The sequence below is a fragment of the Sinohyriopsis cumingii genome, unplaced genomic scaffold (assembly GCF_028554795.1).
Source record: "Sinohyriopsis cumingii isolate HCF-2022 unplaced genomic scaffold, ASM2855479v2 utg003735l, whole genome shotgun sequence".
In the NCBI taxonomy this organism is placed as follows: domain Eukaryota; kingdom Metazoa; phylum Mollusca; class Bivalvia; order Unionida; family Unionidae; genus Sinohyriopsis; species Sinohyriopsis cumingii.
The window spans coordinates 1-20,129 of NW_028316579.1; the positions used below are offsets into that span (position 1 = coordinate 1).

General features: G+C 35.0%; 2 protein-coding genes across 2 annotated transcripts; both read right to left on the reverse strand.

Moving 5' to 3' along the window:
- Positions 1 to 5,948: 5,948 nt before the first annotated feature.
- Positions 5,949 to 8,761, reverse strand: LOC149769421 (uncharacterized). Its single transcript, XM_089949889.1, has 5 exons — positions 8,631 to 8,761; positions 7,697 to 7,812; positions 7,360 to 7,474; positions 6,708 to 6,819; positions 5,949 to 6,181 (listed from the first exon to the last, which is right to left on the reverse strand). Exons 1-5 carry the CDS (start codon positions 8,681 to 8,683, stop codon positions 5,969 to 5,971), a joined length of 609 nt encoding a protein of 202 aa, XP_089806015.1. The 5' UTR covers positions 8,684 to 8,761; the 3' UTR covers positions 5,949 to 5,968.
- An 8,515-nt stretch (positions 8,762 to 17,276) lies between these two features.
- Positions 17,277 to 20,089, reverse strand: LOC149769422 (uncharacterized). The gene is made up of 5 exons (XM_089949890.1): positions 19,959 to 20,089; positions 19,025 to 19,140; positions 18,682 to 18,796; positions 18,030 to 18,141; positions 17,277 to 17,509 (listed from the first exon to the last, which is right to left on the reverse strand). Exons 1-5 carry the CDS (start codon positions 20,009 to 20,011, stop codon positions 17,297 to 17,299), a joined length of 609 nt encoding a protein of 202 aa, XP_089806016.1. The 5' UTR covers positions 20,012 to 20,089; the 3' UTR covers positions 17,277 to 17,296.
- Between the last annotated feature and the right edge of the window lie 40 nt (positions 20,090 to 20,129).

Genomic DNA, 20,129 nt, shown 5'->3' on the forward strand with positions numbered 1-20,129 from the left:
TATCGCTACAATGCCTGCAATGTGGCAGTTTATAGTGATGTCTAGCACGGGGGCATCATACCGAAGACATGTAGCATCATGTCCCACTAAGTCACATGATCCTGAAACCAGGCCAACCAGTCCAAACACTAACATCATAATGCTGAGCGACAGGCGATGCCATTTTTTAAGTCTTTGGAATGACTCGGCGGGGATTCGAACCCGCAACCTCCCGCATCCGACGTAGACACTCTAATCACTTAGGCCACGGGATATGCCCATAAAATAGCAACGTTACATTATATGTTAATGATATACGACGAGATGTAAAAAGATTTCATTAAAAAGCCTCGTCTCCTTTTTAATGAAAAATGTATACAATGAGTGATAAATCATTCATACAGCGTAGATACTATACATACATACCTCACATCCCTGCCGATTGTGTTCGCAACAAATTCTAGTTATATGCCTTCTGTGGCTATTTTTATTGTATATTAATGGATACATGTATTAATAATCCCCGTTTTCTACATGAATTTAATATGGTACTCAATTTTATCACAATCATTTCTTTTTTTCCGTTCCCAAAACCCATCTCATGTTATAAGGACAAAATACGCAGAAATCTGGAGTGAGAGAGAAAAAGAATTTGTGCTGGATGAAAACACTGAAATAGAACTTATGTTAAGTAACCTCCAACAATATGGTTCGTTGTAAGTGTATGCCTTGGGATCTATTTACAATGTTTATGTAATGAATGATACAGAGTTGCAAAACGTGTCGCCTGTCTCGGTTACGTGGTAAATATAATGTTATGTATTTTATTTATTTTTTTGCTTTTTTTTTTTGTTTCTTGCCTAAATCTATTTTAATGTTCTGAAAATAGATTATTATTAATTAAATATGAAATGTCCAAAGTCAATCCACCACACTCTCCCCACCTCTCTATCTCTGTCACTCTCTCTCTCTCTGTCTCTCTCTGTCTCTCTCTCTCTCTCCCTCTCTCGACCATCGTAACAAGGGAGATACAGCCGAAATCCATAAAAACCGACTCTCGTTTCCATTTAATCAAAGATGCATACATCATATATGTTCGATGATTGATACACCGTGCATCCTTTACATATATATATATGTAGATAGATACATAGATAGATATACATATATGTGTGTGTGTGTGTGTGTTTATGTGTATCTGCGTGTACGAGTGCGCGCGCGCCTGTCAGTTTCTGTGTGTGTGTGTGTGTGTGTGTGTGTGTGTGTGTGTAAATTTAATGCGGTATTCAGATTTATCGCAATCATTTCTTTTTGCCGTTCCCAAAACCGCTCTGACGTTTTAAGGACAAAACACATATAAGTCTGGTGTGAGAGAGACAAAGAATTTGTACTGGATGTAAACCTTGAAAAAGAACTTGTATCAAGTAACCTCCAACAATATGGTTCGTTGCAAGGGTATCGGTGCACTTTCCTTGGGATTTATTTACAATGTTTATGTATTAAATGATACAAAGTTGCAAACAATGTCGTCTTTCTCCGTTATGTGGTAAACATACTGTGATGTATTTAATCTTTTTTTTTTTGTTCTTGTTTCTTAAACCTATTTTAATGTTCTGAAAATCGATTATTATTAATTAAATTTGATAATGTCCAAGTCCCACCCACCACTCTCTCTCTCTCTCTCTCTCTCTCTCTCTCTCTCTCTCTCTCTCTCTCTCTCTCTCCCAAGAGCTTCCTAGCAAGATCGGGCGAAAATTCATGAAAAGCGAAACTCGTTTCCGTTTAATTAAAGCTGTATACATCGTGTGTGTTCGATCATTAATACACCGTTAATGCTTTATATATATATATATGAGTGTGTGTGTGTGTGTGTGTATGTGTGTGTGCACGCACGCACGCCGGTTCATTTATTTAAATTTTTTAGTAAACTCAGCAGAATATTGCGTATGTGCAATATTTATTCCTTTTTTTTCAAGTCCTCTCGCATCGTCTTAATCGACGATCTTTAGGTAATGCATTACTCACTCTATGATAAGGATGAATGGATATGTGTCTGTGTCTGTCTGTGTGGTGAATCCCTTAGGTTAGCTTGATGATTTAATGATAACACACAAAATATGTTAGACGATTTTCTTTATTCTCTGAATCAGGATAATTCACATCGGAAAAACATAATAAATTTATTGAGACAGAATTACTCTCTCTCTCTCTCTCTCTCTCTCTCTCTCTCTCCCTGTGTCTCTCTCTCTCTCTCTCATATACATGGATAAATGAAATTATCATGATCAATATTCAGTGGCACGGCCTTTGCTGGCCAAATCAATGTTGTAGACGTCATTCGCATTATTCATTATGATTTCACTAGAACAAAAATTAATGAATTTCTATGTATAAACAATATTTATATTTTTGTTAGAAATACCCGATAATTGTTATTCGGCTACTACCGTCTGCAGCTTTTCTTTAAAACAAGTCGGGCTTCAGAGCTCACACACTTTACGGGGAAAAATCCGATTTCGTTCTTACTAAAAGGAAAGGTTCTCTTATAAAAGCCGAGTGCCAGTCCAAGTTCATTGGCATCCGTCAGTTGATTGACCACCATCCCTGTGGATAAAATGTTGATACATTAGAACATTTTGTTTCAGTGAGTTAAGTTATTGTTAAAAGTATGCAGCAGCAACACGTTTTTACCTGCATTTTTCCTTCTATATTTACAGTCAGTAGAAAGGAGCTTTATGTCTATTTCGTGTTACGAGGAGGATTTAAATCCTGGTTTGAATTTATTAATAGTACTTGTTGAAAAGAAGAAAGAAGAAAAAAACTTTTCATTTTACCTGCCTTTATCCCGCTGGGTCATTTACAGATACAACTAAGTCACATATATCTACCTAGATTTGCAGAATTGTATCTCTTTGGTCAAAATGACGCTACCGATTGACGATAAAATTAGTGAAGATACAGAGAGAAAATCTAATACTTTTCAGACTGTACTAAGTAATGTTATCCCTTTGATAAACAAAGAAATAAATCACCACCACCAATAACAGTAACATCCTGAGGACGGGCAATATATTACAAAGATTGTCACAAAGGCTGCATCAGAACAATGTTTACTGTATTTCTCAATTGCCAAACACGATAGTCATTTCAAATGCAATAAAAACTGACCATATTAGAACAATATGCTTTCAGAATCTATTAAAATGGGATTTGCTTCTCTGCAAATCAAATATTATGAAATCTTACCTTTCTTGCATTTGAGCTCGTGTTTTCCATTGGCCTTATGGTCATGTACAACTGTCACTTGTTGTTTGAGAGGTGTAGACAAGTCTGAAAGATTTAATGAGATATGCACATGTTTCTGTATTAAAAATAACTTCAGCTGATTAACTGCGATGTTTCAATCATTTGCCGATTGGTCGAAATGTTGGAACAATTGTACCGTATGTTGGAAAGTCAGACAACCGGTACAGCACACAATGACACTCTCGCTTTGCGCCTCTCCTGCTTCATATTAATATCTTCAAACATATTTATTTATTTATTTATTTATTTATTTATCTATTTTAATTTATTTATCGATTTTAATATCTAACCTGATGATGTCACTTGGGACTGCTTTGTATCTTGGTTGACTTCATGCCATTTAAAGCCTAGAGGCAGAAACACGGAGTCAGCAAGACCAGAATACTCTGTAGAACAAGATAACGACAATTATTGATAGCGATAATGGTGTCCTTCAAAATAAACGAAAGCGACGATAAACCAATATGCATTAACTGTTGATGCATGTTAAGTTCGCAGACGTTTACGTTACGCGTTGACATTGGTTGAGTTCTGCACCTGTAGAAGTACACGCTGGTAATACTAGATGTCACAATTATTAACATTTTTCGTTGTGGACATTTCTTGTCAAATATTTGTTGCATTATGAACGTATTATTAGGAACTTCATATTACAGTGTACATGCTGAAATATCTACTTACCCATATATGACTCAATGTCATTCGTCTTCTCTGTCATGGATCTTACTTTCGGTTCAAATCCAAGAACTTGTTTTACGTCTACACCAATGTCAGTGTTCCTCTATTTTGAAAAAGAAATAAATACATAACCGTTTTACCTAATTAGTTTGTAACCTATGGGACTGTATCCGCAGCAAATGAGTGGTTCTCATTAAACTACTTAGAATTTAAAGGTTGACTTCAAGTTGTGAAACTGGTTTTACATATAAAGGAGTTGAATATAAAGATAGGAATGCTGCAATATTAAAATTTAGTTCCTATATCAAAGCAAACTAGGAAGAAGAGGGAAATAAAAGTGGGTAAAAGATTATACATTATAATGCCCCATCATGAGTAAGAATCAGAAAGAACATTGCATTATAGTCTATTCGTTTTAGGGTCAATCATTAAAAAGTCTATACAAGAGACGAAATTTTCACGAAATCTTCATCCAAACTCTCTAAAAGCGTTGAAGAAATTAAATTATGTAAATTTCCTTGAAAGAATGACGAAAACAAGTATGATAAAACACTGTACAGTATAAATTGAATCATTTTTGATAAAATATCATCATTTATTGCTTACATTTGTTTGTATTGTTGTGAATATTCGTCTGTTGCTCTCAAAAAATGTTTCAACTGCATCATGTGCATTGATACCAAGGACACGCTTTAAGGTACCTCGATATCGATTTCTGTAATAATAATAATAATAATTAGGATGACACTGATTATACTTTTTCAAGCCTTTTAGGAAAGAAAGCAAAAATATGGTTAAGAAAAGATTCTCGCTTCAGTGGTTCGTTAAAAATTAATGTTGTTCAATTGACTTTAGAAGGTCAATTACAGTGACCAAGGTTTCATGGGTGTGATACAGCTTAATCCATATATACAGTTACAAAGCATTTTCTTTTCTGTCAATGGGTATAGTGCTAAAGAGGATACAGACTGGCCATGTGGCCATGAAGGAGGAAGACAAATTTCATAGTTAATAACGAATATATATAAACAAAGTGTCATTACTTTCAAAATGGAAGAAGATAAAGATGAGCGAAATTATCTCTCTTATGGTAAGATAAGGCTCCTTGGCTAACTGCAGATAGAGGAATGTCACTCTCCAATTAGACATCATGTAAATTACAGAGAAAATTCAAAAGAAAGAAATTAAGCAAATAGAAAAAAAAATCATTACATAAATCACAACTGTTTTACTCCATTCACAGTTTAGTAAATGTAGAAAAACTATATAGTATAGCACGATTCACGATAAAGATTCTACCTAAATATCTTTAAAAGAAACTATAGGTTATTGCAATTGCATACAGAATGCATTCATACCCAACACTTTTTTCGGTGGAAGTGAAGGAAGGTTCGATGTACCGAGAGAGCTGTGTTCTCCATGTGTCGAGAAAATACTGTATTTTTCTCACGGCTACTCGCTTGGACACATATTCGTATTTCTCCATAACCTAACAGAAAGGTGGATAGGGAGATAGATTAAGAATAGGGGATTGGAGAATACCTCCACTGATCGATTTTCCTTCTTTCTATACAATAGAATGTTATTGAAAGAATAAACAATAAATACATAGGCATATCGGCAGTACCTTCAAGTTCTATACTGTGCATTGTTTACATGGTTTAGAGAAGAAACAGATGATAAGGATTGTATATAGAAGACAGGATTATAAGAATTATAGTGGGGAAACATGATTATAGTAACTTGGAGGTTTCAGTGTAACAAATGAACACGTATACAAGTAAGCTGAAGAACAATATAAATTTTTCATGCATTGTAACTGAGGAAAGACGGCAGCAAAAGCCGTGATCACTTTGTATGTCTTGTGAAAAATCTCCAGTTTTTACACGTACAAGTGTAAGTGATGGTCAGTCCAAGACTGCTGGTTTATCTTGGGTTCTCAGGTTTCCTCCACCTTAAGTCGCTTCATGGTCACATCTGGGCCACTGAGAGTGTGCTATATGAGTTATCTGAAGTTACTCTTCAACGCATGTAACAATAAGTGAACATGAAAAAGAAACAGCATTACCGTGGTCATCTTCACCTTCGCATTCTGCTCTAATTCTAGGGCTTTCACAAAGCGGTTGGCGGCTTCCTTGGCCTTGACCGTAAGGGCCTGTTTTAAGACCTCCTTGGATCCCGTTTGGGACTCTAGGCGGGTTAACGCGTTCTTATACATCTGTAAAAAATAAATAAATAAAGAAATTAAATTGTTTTAAAAGCATAACGAATCTCCATAATGTCCGTTAATCTAATCAGTTAATGCAACTGATGACCAATAGATTACAAATATAAGAAAACATTTTTCTGCCGACTTGTAGAATTATGATATTACATCTCATCATCGTTGTTGTCGTCATTGTCATTATTATTATTATTATTATTATTATTATTCTCGACATTATTGATGGTGTTTGTCATAAAAGAAAATTACGATCATTCAAATTAGGTACTAATGAATATACGTGATGAAAAATACTTCTACAAAAGAAATATTGCATTGCATGCATAGATGTACATGGTTACATGATACTAAAATTACAAAATTTTGCCTTGACCGCCTGAAGAATTCCTGTGCAGTAAAACCGTTTTGTTGGAATGAACAAAGAAACAATATTGTTAAAGACTTCTGTTCAATGCTCTAAGAAATGGCGCTGTCTGTTTATCCAGATGAATATAGATACATAATATTCTCGTATTCTCACCCGCCGCCTCTCCTCGGTCTGTCCGTATGCCTGTATGTATGTTTTTCTGGTCTTCTTAAGGGCTTTTCTCAGAATGTTCAAAATCATCTTCTCCTCGGAACATAAAGAGAATCTGAAATGGAACATTGTAAAGTATTTACCAAAATAAGGATCTTTTGAGAACATTTAAATAACTTGTAAGCCACAAGACAAATATACATCTAAGCTGTATGAAAAGAAACTAAAAGGAAATTCCAAATGTCACTAAACTTTGGGAAACATTTTAGGTTTTGCTTACAGAGGAAATCTTCGGTCTCGTGTAGATCACTTACGATTACATCGCTTTTATTATCAATTAAGTTCCAAATTTAATTGATATAAAACTCAGCTTGAATCTTTACAGTAAAAGAGAAACGTTGTAAATTTAAATTCTATTAAAAAGGAAACTAATTTATCCAAGCAGCAGATAAGCTTTAACATAATTTGGACACACGAATTCCATCCCATTTCAAACACCAGTCATCAAATATCTAGTTTTCTATTAATCAAACAGACCATCGATCAATATGTGCACGAAACGGAAGACGAAACCCTTGACTTCAAAAATAAAATTATAAAGAGTAGATTTCAAGACATATGGTGCACTAGAACAAATTATACTGCCTATACTAACTTCCTTAAGACTCTGCATGCGTCCAGGCATATAGAGACGTCCTTTTCGACATCCAAATGTTGCATAGCAACACCATAAAAGAAGGAAGAGAAAGCTCTCGAGATGACAGGATAATCTGAAGTAACGAAAAGCAAGCGTTACAAATTGTAACCTTTGAAGATTGAAAATAATAAATTAAATAAGTACAATTTAACTGTCAATTACCAAAGGTGATGTAGAAGGAGATATGTCAGATATATGTCAATTACTTGTAATATGTTACTATTGAGAGAGAGAGAGAGAGAGAGAGAGAGAGAGGGAGAGAGGGAGAGAGAGAGAGATGCCGGGCGATGGGTACCTCTGGCCATGTCCAGACGTGTTTGAAGTTTCTCGTTCCAGGCCAGAGTCTTCATCTCACACCAATCTTGGCTGAGAGCTCTCTCCTCTAGAACATCCACCCAGAAGTCAAAGTCACTTAAACAGAAATAGGAAATATAATGAGTTACATATAAATTTAATCAATCGGATTAAAATTTTTCATAAGTCTGCTTAATTACATTATCTTCACGTGAAAACTATCGGAACATTTTCTTCCAGTCAAGTGAGTGGTGTGTTTTTTAATTTGCTGATGGGGCCTTCAAAACGAAAAGAGCTGTGCTTCGACTCTACAGTTCCGGTTAGTTTGATTGACCGAGTGCAATGATGTTTGTCTACCGATTGAAATCCGTCGTGTCCTTTTCAATAGTGTTAGTTTTCCGGTTTCCATTATCTAAACTTTCACATTAATCTGTCATTATATATATTTATGTAGATCTAGATAAATAAGGAATTAAACGGAACCTTTAAACTTGAGCGATGGAAAAAGAAATATGGTCCTACAGTAGGAAAAGGAAAAGAGCACTTATTTTGCCAGTATTTCTTTGATTTCATTTAAAGCTACTTATGATTGTCGGGTCATACTGAAATAATCAAGCACCATTCGTGTAATATAATGAAACCAATGCGTTCCTTTACAGAGCTCTATTTTGATGACTATGTAATGGAAAGAATGGCAACAATTTCTCTTTGATCTTGCGATTCATAATCAATTTAAATAATGTTAATGCAAAAGCACATGCCGAATCTCTTTTCCGACCTACTTACCATAAACAAAAGGTTAACTATTGATAGTAGCGTTTGGTTAGCTCAAATACCATGTAAATGGCGGGGGTAGGGGTCAATTTGTGAGGAAAGAGTCATCCAACCATTCATTTGCTTTCAAAATTATATAGTATTATTGATAAATTACTCACGTTAATGCTGAATATGACTCCGGGAGATCACTCATTACTTGAAAATCCACCATTTCATCAAATTTCAAAAGAATAGACTTGGAAAATCAAAGATTTCTTTCTGTCAACGTGAATACGTACAGCAAGCTTTGTGCACAACGTAAGGGTAAGAAACATCCACTTGGAAACGCTGCGTCATAGATTACGTCACTAATGAGTGACGAAGTTTTTCGTCATTCTCAATTAAACGTTTCGACGCAGGCCTCTCGCTGATGATGATTTTGATTATAATTGGTAGCTTGAACGAAGAACAGAAAGCTAATTAAATATTAACTGTTTGTTTTCATTTCTCTTTTTCAGTCCGATGAAAGCAATATCTAAAACTATAATTTGCAAGCTGCATTTTCATTGCTTGTTGCAGTTTTCCATAAACATAGACATACCCACACCTTCCCCACTCATTTCCTATACCTTCGTCTCACAGCACACACATTTTTAAGCCACGCGATAACTTGCTTAAAGAGCTTCTCAACAGCTCCAGCATACCTTCAAATATTAGCTCCGCACCTATTTTCATTTTCTTCTTCTTTTATCGCGGGGATGGTAGTGGGTGGGTGATGAGAGCATATTTTTAACTACTTTTTATCTTTTGTTTGTTTAAGTTTATTTAATTTTCTTTGGATCTATGAGCAATACATAAGCTGGATGCTTATCGTAGGTAAAATTCAGACGTAGGTAATATATTTGCACTTTATTTCTAGCCATATTTGCGACTATTGCGATCAATTTAATTTGTAATTGTTAGTTTTTAAACCATGATTGTAAGTTTTAATTGTATTTTATATTTGACCCTGTCCAAAATCAAGTTCATACAGTACCTGACCAATAATGTTTATTTTGAAGGCAAATAATACGTAGCTAACATATTATTATATGCTAGTGTCGGTTAAATATTAGTGCAATCCCTTTCATTAATAAGCCAATGCATGATAAGATCTCTTCAATATGAAACACACCAAAAGTTTATTTTGTATGATGGCGTGGTTTAATTTTAGTGAGCTCAGGTCAGTGTCCCTGGTGTCAAATAGTCCCTATTAAAATCTAATTGTGTGGATCGATTGTGTGACGCCATGTGCAGAGAGAGAGAGAGAGAAAGAGACAGAGAGACACAGAGAGAGAGAGAGAGAGAATATAAAAAGGTACTGACTAAACGACATATTTGATAATTTACCTCTGAGTCAAACAAAATGTATCTGATTGTTTTCTTTCACATTATGTACACTTCAGCCAGCATGGACATTTATTATACATCGAGAAACACTAAATTTGAGTATCAAAGCTTGTATTTTCAGCGTCGTGACTGCTGCCATGAACAGGAACTTACAAAATTAGTTTTATTTCCTATTGGCTCAATCTTAACTTGTTGGATTTAACTCTAATGCAGTTTATTGTATGAAATAAATGGTATTATGTTTTGGTCACCATGTAGACTGTTCGTTATTATGCTTCTAACTACATTTGAATAAACTTTTGAATCAATGATGATATTTTCCAACATATTTCTTATCCAAATGTGCATGGCTCAGAGTTAAATAGGAGATAAAATATACAAGCTCAGATGAATTGCTAGAATCTCTTGTCCATCGTAAAAACCGTGCATAATATCTGCATGAAACCTTTTATTCAGTTTTCTTGGTTCCCGATCTACTTTGGCGAAATGTATTATGAACGTTGAACTACCCATTAATAAACATATTTATCAATATTACCCTCTGTGTTTAAATAGAAAATATATCATATATATTTTGTCTATGTTTGTATAAATGATTTAGATCCTGTTAGCTCTTCTTCATGCTATCTTCGGTCAGTAATTCGGAAGTGATATGTGCAAGCCGCCAGCACAACAGTGTGAATTTTTACCGTGTAAACGGGGACGCAGTTTTCCGACTGATACACACTAGGCTTTGAATCGAGTGGGACGTGTGTATTATTGTGCATAGCATGATGTGAAATAATACCCATAAAATGGAGACATGCTCAGATACGCTTATTTTAAGGTTTGTATCATTATATAAGGCCTTGGCATTCCATTGAAGCCGAAATAACAAAATGGGGACGACCCTGTTTCGAGGTGTGTCCCCGGTCTGTTGGTGTGTATTCACAATGATGACTCCGTTTCGCGCCCTTTACACACACACACACACACACACGCTGTAATATCTTAAATGAAGAATCAGTCTTCTTTACTGTGTTCAGTACTTGATTTCGGCTATAATTATTTATTCCAATTATTTATCTCTGGTATTACAAAGTGCTCAATAATATTCTTGGTCAGTGATATTAACCTGGGAATTAGTTAATTCAAACAAGGATATATCGGGTTATATTTCTGTGATTCATCGAAAGACTTGGCCCATCATAACATTTCAGGCACTTGTTACGTTGCATTTCGAGACTACACGCACATTTATGATGTTATTATAATAATGAATTTGTATTATTTCGATCAAAGCGGTTTTATCTCTTGACTCATCGGTATTTTTGTACAAGCTTGAATGAGCATGCAACACACAAGTTTAATAAAGAAATATAAAACAGCGATGTACGTCTTGCCACTCGCGCGCGTGTGTGTGTGTGTGTGTCTGTGTGTGTGTGTATGTGTGTGTGTGTGTGTCTATGTGATTCGCTTTATAAGGTAGCTTTAAATATTTCAAGTCATATCGCTACAATGCCTGCAATGTGGCAGTTTATAGTGATGTCTAGCACGGGGGCATCATACCGAAGACATGTAGCATCATGTCCCACTAAGTCACATGATCCTGAAACCAGGCCAACCAGTCCAAACACTAACATCATAATGCTGAGCGACAGGCGATGCCATTTTTTAAGTCTTTGGAATGACTCGGCGGGGATTCGAACCCGCAACCTCCCGCATCCGACGTAGACACTCTAATCACTTAGGCCACGGGATATGCCCATAAAATAGCAACGTTACATTATATGTTAATGATATACGACGAGATGTAAAAAGATTTCATTAAAAAGCCTCGTCTCCTTTTTAATGAAAAATGTATACAATGAGTGATAAATCATTCATACAGCGTAGATACTATACATACATACCTCACATCCCTGCCGATTGTGTTCGCAACAAATTCTAGTTATATGCCTTCTGTGGCTATTTTTATTGTATATTAATGGATACATGTATTAATAATCCCCGTTTTCTACATGAATTTAATATGGTACTCAATTTTATCACAATCATTTCTTTTTTTCCGTTCCCAAAACCCATCTCATGTTATAAGGACAAAATACGCAGAAATCTGGAGTGAGAGAGAAAAAGAATTTGTGCTGGATGAAAACACTGAAATAGAACTTATGTTAAGTAACCTCCAACAATATGGTTCGTTGTAAGTGTATGCCTTGGGATCTATTTACAATGTTTATGTAATGAATGATACAGAGTTGCAAAACGTGTCGCCTGTCTCGGTTACGTGGTAAATATAATGTTATGTATTTTATTTATTTTTTTGCTTTTTTTTTTTTGTTTCTTTCCTAAATCTATTTTAATGTTCTGAAAATAGATTATTATTAATTAAATATGAAATGTCCAAAGTCAATCCACCACACTCTCCCCACCTCTCTATCTCTGTCACTCTCTCTCTCTCTGTCTCTCTCTGTCTCTGTCTCTCTCTCCCTCTCTCGAGCATCGTAACAGGGGAGATACAGCCGAAATCCATAAAAACCGACTCTCGTTTCCATTTAATCAAAGATGCATACATCATATGTGTTCGATGATTGATACACCGTGCATCCTTTACATATATATATATGTAGATAGATACATAGATAGATATACATATATGTGTGTGTGTGTGTGTGTTTATGTGTGTCTGCGTGTACGAGTGCGCGCGCGCCTGTCAGTTTCTGTGTGTGTGTGTGTGTGTGTGTGTGTGTGTGTAAATTTAATGCGGTATTCAGATTTATCGCAATCATTTCTTTTTGCCGTTCCCAAAACCGCTCTGACGTTTTAAGGACAAAACACATATAAGTCTGGTGTGAGAGAGACAAAGAATTTGTACTGGATGTAAACCTTGAAAAAGAACTTGTATCAAGTAACCTCCAACAATATGGTTCGTTGCAAGGGTATCGGTGCACTTTCCTTGGGATTTATTTACAATGTTTATGTATTAAATGATACAAAGTTGCAAACAATGTCGTCTTTCTCCGTTATGTGGTAAACATACTGTGATGTATTTAATCTTTTTTTTTTTGTTCTTGTTTCTTAAACCTATTTTAATGTTCTGAAAATCGATTATTATTAATTAAATTTGATAATGTCCAAGTCCCACCCACCACTCTCTCTCTCTCTCTCTCTCTCTCTCTCTCTCTCTCTCTCTCTCTCTCTCTCTCCCAAGAGCTTCCTAGCAAGATCGGGCGAAAATTCATGAAAAGCGAAACTCGTTTCCGTTTAATTAAAGCTGTATACATCGTGTGTGTTCGATCATTAATACACCGTTAATGCTTTATATATATATATATGAGTGTGTGTGTGTGTGTGTGTGTATGTGTGTGTGCACGCACGCACGCCGGTTCATTTATTTAAATTTTTTAGTAAACTCAGCAGAATATTGCGTATGTGCAATATTTATTCCTTTTTTTTCAAGTCCTCTCGCATCGTCTTAATCGACGATCTTTAGGTAATGCATTACTCACTCTATGATAAGGATGAATGGATATGTGTCTGTGTCTGTCTGTGTGGTGAATCCCTTAGGTTAGCTTGATGATTTAATGATAACACACAAAATATGTTAGACGATTTTCTTTATTCTCTGAATCAGGATAATTCACATCGGAAAAACATAATAAATTTATTGAGACAGAATTACTCTCTCTCTCTCTCTCTCTCTCTCTCTCTCTCTCTGTGTCTCTCTCTCTCTCTCTCTCATATACATGGATAAATGAAATTATCATGATCAATATTCAGTGGCACGGCCTTTGCTGGCCAAATCAATGTTGTAGACGTCATTCGCATTATTCATTATGATTTCACTAGAACAAAAATTAATGAATTTCTATGTATAAACAATATTTATATTTTTGTTAGAAATACCCGATAATTGTTATTCGGCTACTACCGTCTGCAGCTTTTCTTTAAAACAAGTCGGGCTTCAGAGCTCACACACTTTACGGGGAAAAATCCGATTTCGTTCTTACTAAAAGGAAAGGTTCTCTTATAAAAGCCGAGTGCCAGTCCAAGTTCATTGGCATCCGTCAGTTGATTGACCACCATCCCTGTGGATAAAATGTTGATACATTAGAACATTTTGTTTCAGTGAGTTAAGTTATTGTTAAAAGTATGCAGCAGCAACACGTTTTTACCTGCATTTTTCCTTCTATATTTACAGTCAGTAGAAAGGAGCTTTATGTCTATTTCGTGTTACGAGGAGGATTTAAATCCTGGTTTGAATTTATTAATAGTACTTGTTGAAAAGAAGAAAGAAGAAAAAAACTTTTCATTTTACCTGCCTTTATCCCGCTGGGTCATTTACAGATACAACTAAGTCACATATATCTACCTAGATTTGCAGAATTGTATCTCTTTGGTCAAAATGACGCTACCGATTGACGATAAAATTAGTGAAGATACAGAGAGAAAATCTAATACTTTTCAGACTGTACTAAGTAATGTTATCCCTTTGATAAACAAAGAAATAAATCACCACCACCAATAACAGTAACATCCTGAGGACGGGCAATATATTACAAAGATTGTCACAAAGGCTGCATCAGAACAATGTTTACTGTATTTCTCAATTGCCAAACACGATAGTCATTTCAAATGCAATAAAAACTGACCATATTAGAACAATATGCTTTCAGAATCTATTAAAATGGGATTTGCTTCTCTGCAAATCAAATATTATGAAATCTTACCTTTCTTGCATTTGAGCTCGTGTTTTCCATTGGCCTTATGGTCATGTACAACTGTCACTTGTTGTTTGAGAGGTGTAGACAAGTCTGAAAGATTTAATGAGATATGCACATGTTTCTGTATTAAAAATAACTTCAGCTGATTAACTGCGATGTTTCAATCATTTGCCGATTGGTAGAAATGTTAGAACAATTGTACCGTATGTTGGAAAGTCAGACAACCGGTACAGCACACAATGACACTCTCGCTTTGCGCCTCTCCTGCTTCATATTAATATCTTCAAACATATTTATTTATTTATTTATTTATTTATTTATTTATCTATTTTAATTTATTTATCGATTTTAATATCTAACCTGATGATGTCACTTGGGACTGCTTTGTATCTTGGTCGACTTCATGCCATTTAAAGCCTAGAGGCAGAAACACGGAGTCAGCAAGACCAGAATACTCTGTAGAACAAGATAACGACAATTATTGATAGCGATAATGGTGTCCTTCAAAATAAACGAAAGCGACGATAAACCAATATGCATTAACTGTTGATGCATGTTAAGTTCGCAGACGTTTACGTTACGCGTTGACATTGGTTGAGTTCTGCACCTGTAGAAGTACACGCTGGTAATACTAGATGTCACAATTATTAACATTTTTCGTTGTGGACATTTCTTGTCAAATATTTGTTGCATTATGAACGTATTATTAGGAACTTCATATTACAGTGTACATGCTGAAATATCTACTTACCCATATATGACTCAATGTCATTCGTCTTCTCTGTCATGGATCTTACTTTCGGTTCAAATCCAAGAACTTGTTTTACGTCTACACCAATGTCAGTGTTCCTCTATTTTGAAAAAGAAATAAATACATAACCGTTTTACCTAATTAGTTTGTAACCTATGGGACTGTATCCGCAGCAAATGAGTGGTTCTCATTAAACTACTTAGAATTTAAAGGTTGACTTCAAGTTGTGAAACTGGTTTTACATATAAAGGAGTTGAATATAAAGATAGGAATGCTGCAATATTAAAATTTAGTTCCTATATCAAAGCAAACTAGGAAGAAGAGGGAAATAAAAGTGGGTAAAAGATTATACATTATAATGCCCCATCATGAGTAAGAATCAGAAAGAACATTGCATTATAGTCTATTCGTTTTAGGGTCAATCATTAAAAAGTCTATACAAGAGACGAAATTTTCACGAAATCTTCATCCAAACTCTCTAAAAGCGTTGAAGAAATTAAATTATGTAAATTTCCTTGAAAGAATGACGAAAACAAGTATGATAAAACACTGTACAGTATAAATTGAATCATTTTTGATAAAATACCATCATTTATTGCTTACATTTGTTTGTATTGTTGTGAATATTCGTCTGTTGCACTCAAAAAATGTTTCAACTGCATCATGTGCATTGATACCAAGGACACGCTTTAAGGTACCTCGATATCGATTTCTGTAATAATAATAATAATAATTAGGATGACACTGATTATACTTTTTCAAGCCTTTTAGGAAAGAAAGCAAAAATATGGTTAAGAAAAGATTCTCGCTTCAGTGGTTCGTTAAAAATTAATGTTGTTCAATTGACTTTAGAAGGTCAATTACAGTGACCAAGGTTTCATGGGTGTGATACAGCTTAATCCATATATACAGTTACAAAGCATTTTCTTTTCTGTCAATGGGTATAGTGCTAAAGAGGATACAGACTGGCCATGTGGCCATGAAGGAGGAAGACAAATTTCATAGTTAATAACGAATATATATAAACAAAGTGTCATTACTTTCAAAATGGAAGAAGATAAAGATGAGCGAAATTATCTCTCTTATGGTAAGATAAGGCTCCTTGGCTAACTGCAGATAGAGGAATGTCACTCTCCAATTAGACATCATGTAAATTACAGAGAAAATTCAAAAGAAAGAAATTAAGCAAATAGAAAAAAAAATCATTACATAAATCACAACTGTTTTACTCCATTCACAGTTTAGTAAATGTAGAAAAACTATATAGTATAGCACGATTCACGATAAAGATTCTACCTAAATATCTTTAAAAGAAACTATAGGTTATTGCAATTGCATACAGAATGCATTCATACCCAACACTTTTTTCGGTGGAAGTGAAGGAAGGTTCGATGTACCGAGAGAGCTGTGTTCTCCATGTGTCGAGAAAATACTGTATTTTTCTCACGGCTACTCGCTTGGACACATATTCGTATTTCTCCATAACCTAACAGAAAGGTGGATAGGGAGATAGATTAAGAATAGGGGATTGGAGAATACCTCCACTGATCGATTTTCCTTCTTTCTATACAATAGAATGTTATTGAAAGAATAAACAATAAATACATAGGCATATCGGCAGTACCTTCAAGTTCTATACTGTGCATTGTTTACATGGTTTAGAGAAGAAACAGATGATAAGGATTGTATATAGAAGACAGGATTATAAGAATTATAGTGGGGAAACATGATTATAGTAACTTGGAGGTTTCAGTGTAACAAATGAACACGTATACAAGTAAGCTGAAGAACAATATAAATTTTTCATGCATTGTAACTGAGGAAAGACGGCAGCAAAAGCCGTGATCACTTTGTATGTCTTGTGAAAAATCTCCAGTTTTTACACGTACAAGTGTAAGTGATGGTCAGTCCAAGACTGCTGGTTTATCTTGGGTTCTCAGGTTTCCTCCACCTTAAGTCGCTTCATGGTCACATCTGGGCCACTGAGAGTGTGCTATATGAGTTATCTGAAGTTACTCTTCAACGCATGTAACAATAAGTGAACATGAAAAAGAAACAGCATTACCGTGGTCATCTTCACCTTCGCATTCTGCTCTAATTCTAGGGCTTTCACAAAGCGGTTGGCGGCTTCCTTGGCCTTGACCGTAAGGGCCTGTTTTAAGACCTCCTTGGATCCCGTTTGGGACTCTAGGCGGGTTAACGCGTTCTTATACATCTGTAAAAAATAAATAAATAAAGAAATTAAATTGTTTTAAAAGCATAACGAATCTCCATAATGTCCGTTAATCTAATCAGTTAATGCAACTGATGACCAATAGATTACAAATATAAGAAAACATTTTTCTGCCGACTTGTAGAATTATGATATTACATCTCATCATCGTTGTTGTAGTCATTGTCATTATTATTATTATTATTATTATTCTCGACATTATTGATGGTGTTTGTCATAAAAGAAAATTACGATCATTCAAATTAGGTACTAATGAATATACGTGATGAAAAATACTTCTACAAAAGAAATATTGCATTGCATGCATAGATGTACATGGTTACATGATACTAAAATTACAAAATTTTGCCTTGACCGCCTGAAGAATTCCTGTGCAGTAAAACCGTTTTGTTGGAATGAACAAAGAAACAATATTGTTAAAGACTTCTGTTCAATGCTCTAAGAAATGGCGCTGTCTGTTTATCCAGATGAATATAGATACATAATATTCTCGTATTCTCACCCGCCGCCTCTCCTCGGTCTGTCCGTATGCCTGTATGTATGTTTTTCTGGTCTTCTTAAGGGCTTTTCTCAGAATGTTCAAAATCATCTTCTCCTCGGAACATAAAGAGAATCTGAAATGGAACATTGTAAAGTATTTACCAAAATAAGGATCTTTTGAGAACATTTAAATAACTTGTAAGCCACAAGACAAATATACATCTAAGCTGTATGAAAAGAAACTAAAAGGAAATTCCAAATGTCACTAAACTTTGGGAAACATTTTAGGTTTTGCTTACAGAGGAAATCTTCGGTCTCGTGTAGATCACTTACGATTACATCGCTTTTATTATCAATTAAGTTCCAAATTTAATTGATATAAAACTCAGCTTGAATCTTTACAGTAAAAGAGAAACGTTGTAAATTTAAATTCTATTAAAAAGGAAACTAATTTATCCAAGCAGCAGATAAGCTTTAACATAATTTGGACACACGAATTCCATCCCATTTCAAACACCAGTCATCAAATATCTAGTTTTCTATTAATCAAACAGACCATCGATCAATATGTGCACGAAACGGAAGACGAAACCCTTGACTTCAAAAATAAAATTATAAAGAGTAGATTTCAAGACATATGGTGCACTAGAACAAATTATACTGCCTATACTAACTTCCTTAAGACTCTGCATGCGTCCAGGCATATAGAGACGTCCTTTTCGACATCCAAATGTTGCATAGCAACACCATAAAAGAAGGAAGAGAAAGCTCTCGAGATGACAGGATAATCTGAAGTAACGAAAAGCAAGCGTTACAAATTGTAACCTTTGAAGATTGAAAATAATAAATTAAATAAGTACAATTTAACTGTCAATTACCAAAGGTGATGTAGAAGGAGATATGTCAGATATATGTCAATTACTTGTAATATGTTACTATTGAGAGAGAGAGAGAGAGAGAGAGAGAGAGAGAGAGAGGGAGAGAGGGAGAGAGAGAGAGATGCCGGGCGATGGGTACCTCTGGCCATGTCCAGACGTGTTTGAAGTTTCTCGTTCCAGGCCAGAGTCTTCATCTCACACCAATCTTGGCTGAGAGCTCTCTCCTCTAGAACATCCACCCAGAAGTCAAAGTCACTTAAACAGAAATAGGAAATATAATGAGTTACATATAAATTTAATCAATCGGATTAAAATTTTTCATAAGTCTGCTTAATTACATTATCTTCACGTGAAAACTATCGGAACATTTTCTTCCAGTCAAGTGAGTGGTGTGTTTTTTAATTTGCTGATGGGGCCTTCAAAACGAAAAGAGCTGTGCTTCGACTCTACAGTTCCGGTTAGTTTGATTGACCGAGTGCAATGATGTTTGTCTACCGATTGAAATCCGTCGTGTGCTTTTCAATAGTGTTAGTTTTCCGGTTTCCATTATCTAAACTTTCACATTAATCTGTCATTATATATATTTATGTAGATCTAGATAAATAAGGAATTAAACGGAACCTTTAAACTTGAGCGATGGAAAAAGAAATATGGTCCTACAGTAGGAAAAGGAAAAGAGCACTTATTTTGCCAGTATTTCTTTGATTTCATTTAAAGCTACTTATGATTGTCGGGTCATACTGAAATAATCAAGCACCATTCGTGTAATATAATGAAACCAATGCGTTCATTTACAGAGCTCTATTTTGATGACTATGTAATGGAAAGAATGGCAACAATTTCTCTTTGATCTTGCGATTCATAATCAATTTAAATAATGTTAATGCAAAAGCACATGCCGAATCTCTTTTCCGACCTACTTACCATAAACAAAAGGTTAACTATTGATAGTAGCGTTTGGTTAGCTCAAATACCATGTAAATGGCGGGGGTAGGGGTCAATTTGTGAGGAAAGAGTCATCCAACCATTCATTTGCTTTCAAAATTATATAGTATTATTGATAAATTACTCACGTTAATGCTGAATATGACTCCGGGAGATCACTCATTACTTGAAAATCCACCATTTCATCAAATTTCAAAAGAATAGACTTGGAAAATCAAAGATTTCTTTCTGTCAACGTGAATACGTACAGCAAGCTTTGTGCACAACGTAAGGGTAAGAAACATCCACTTGGAAACGCT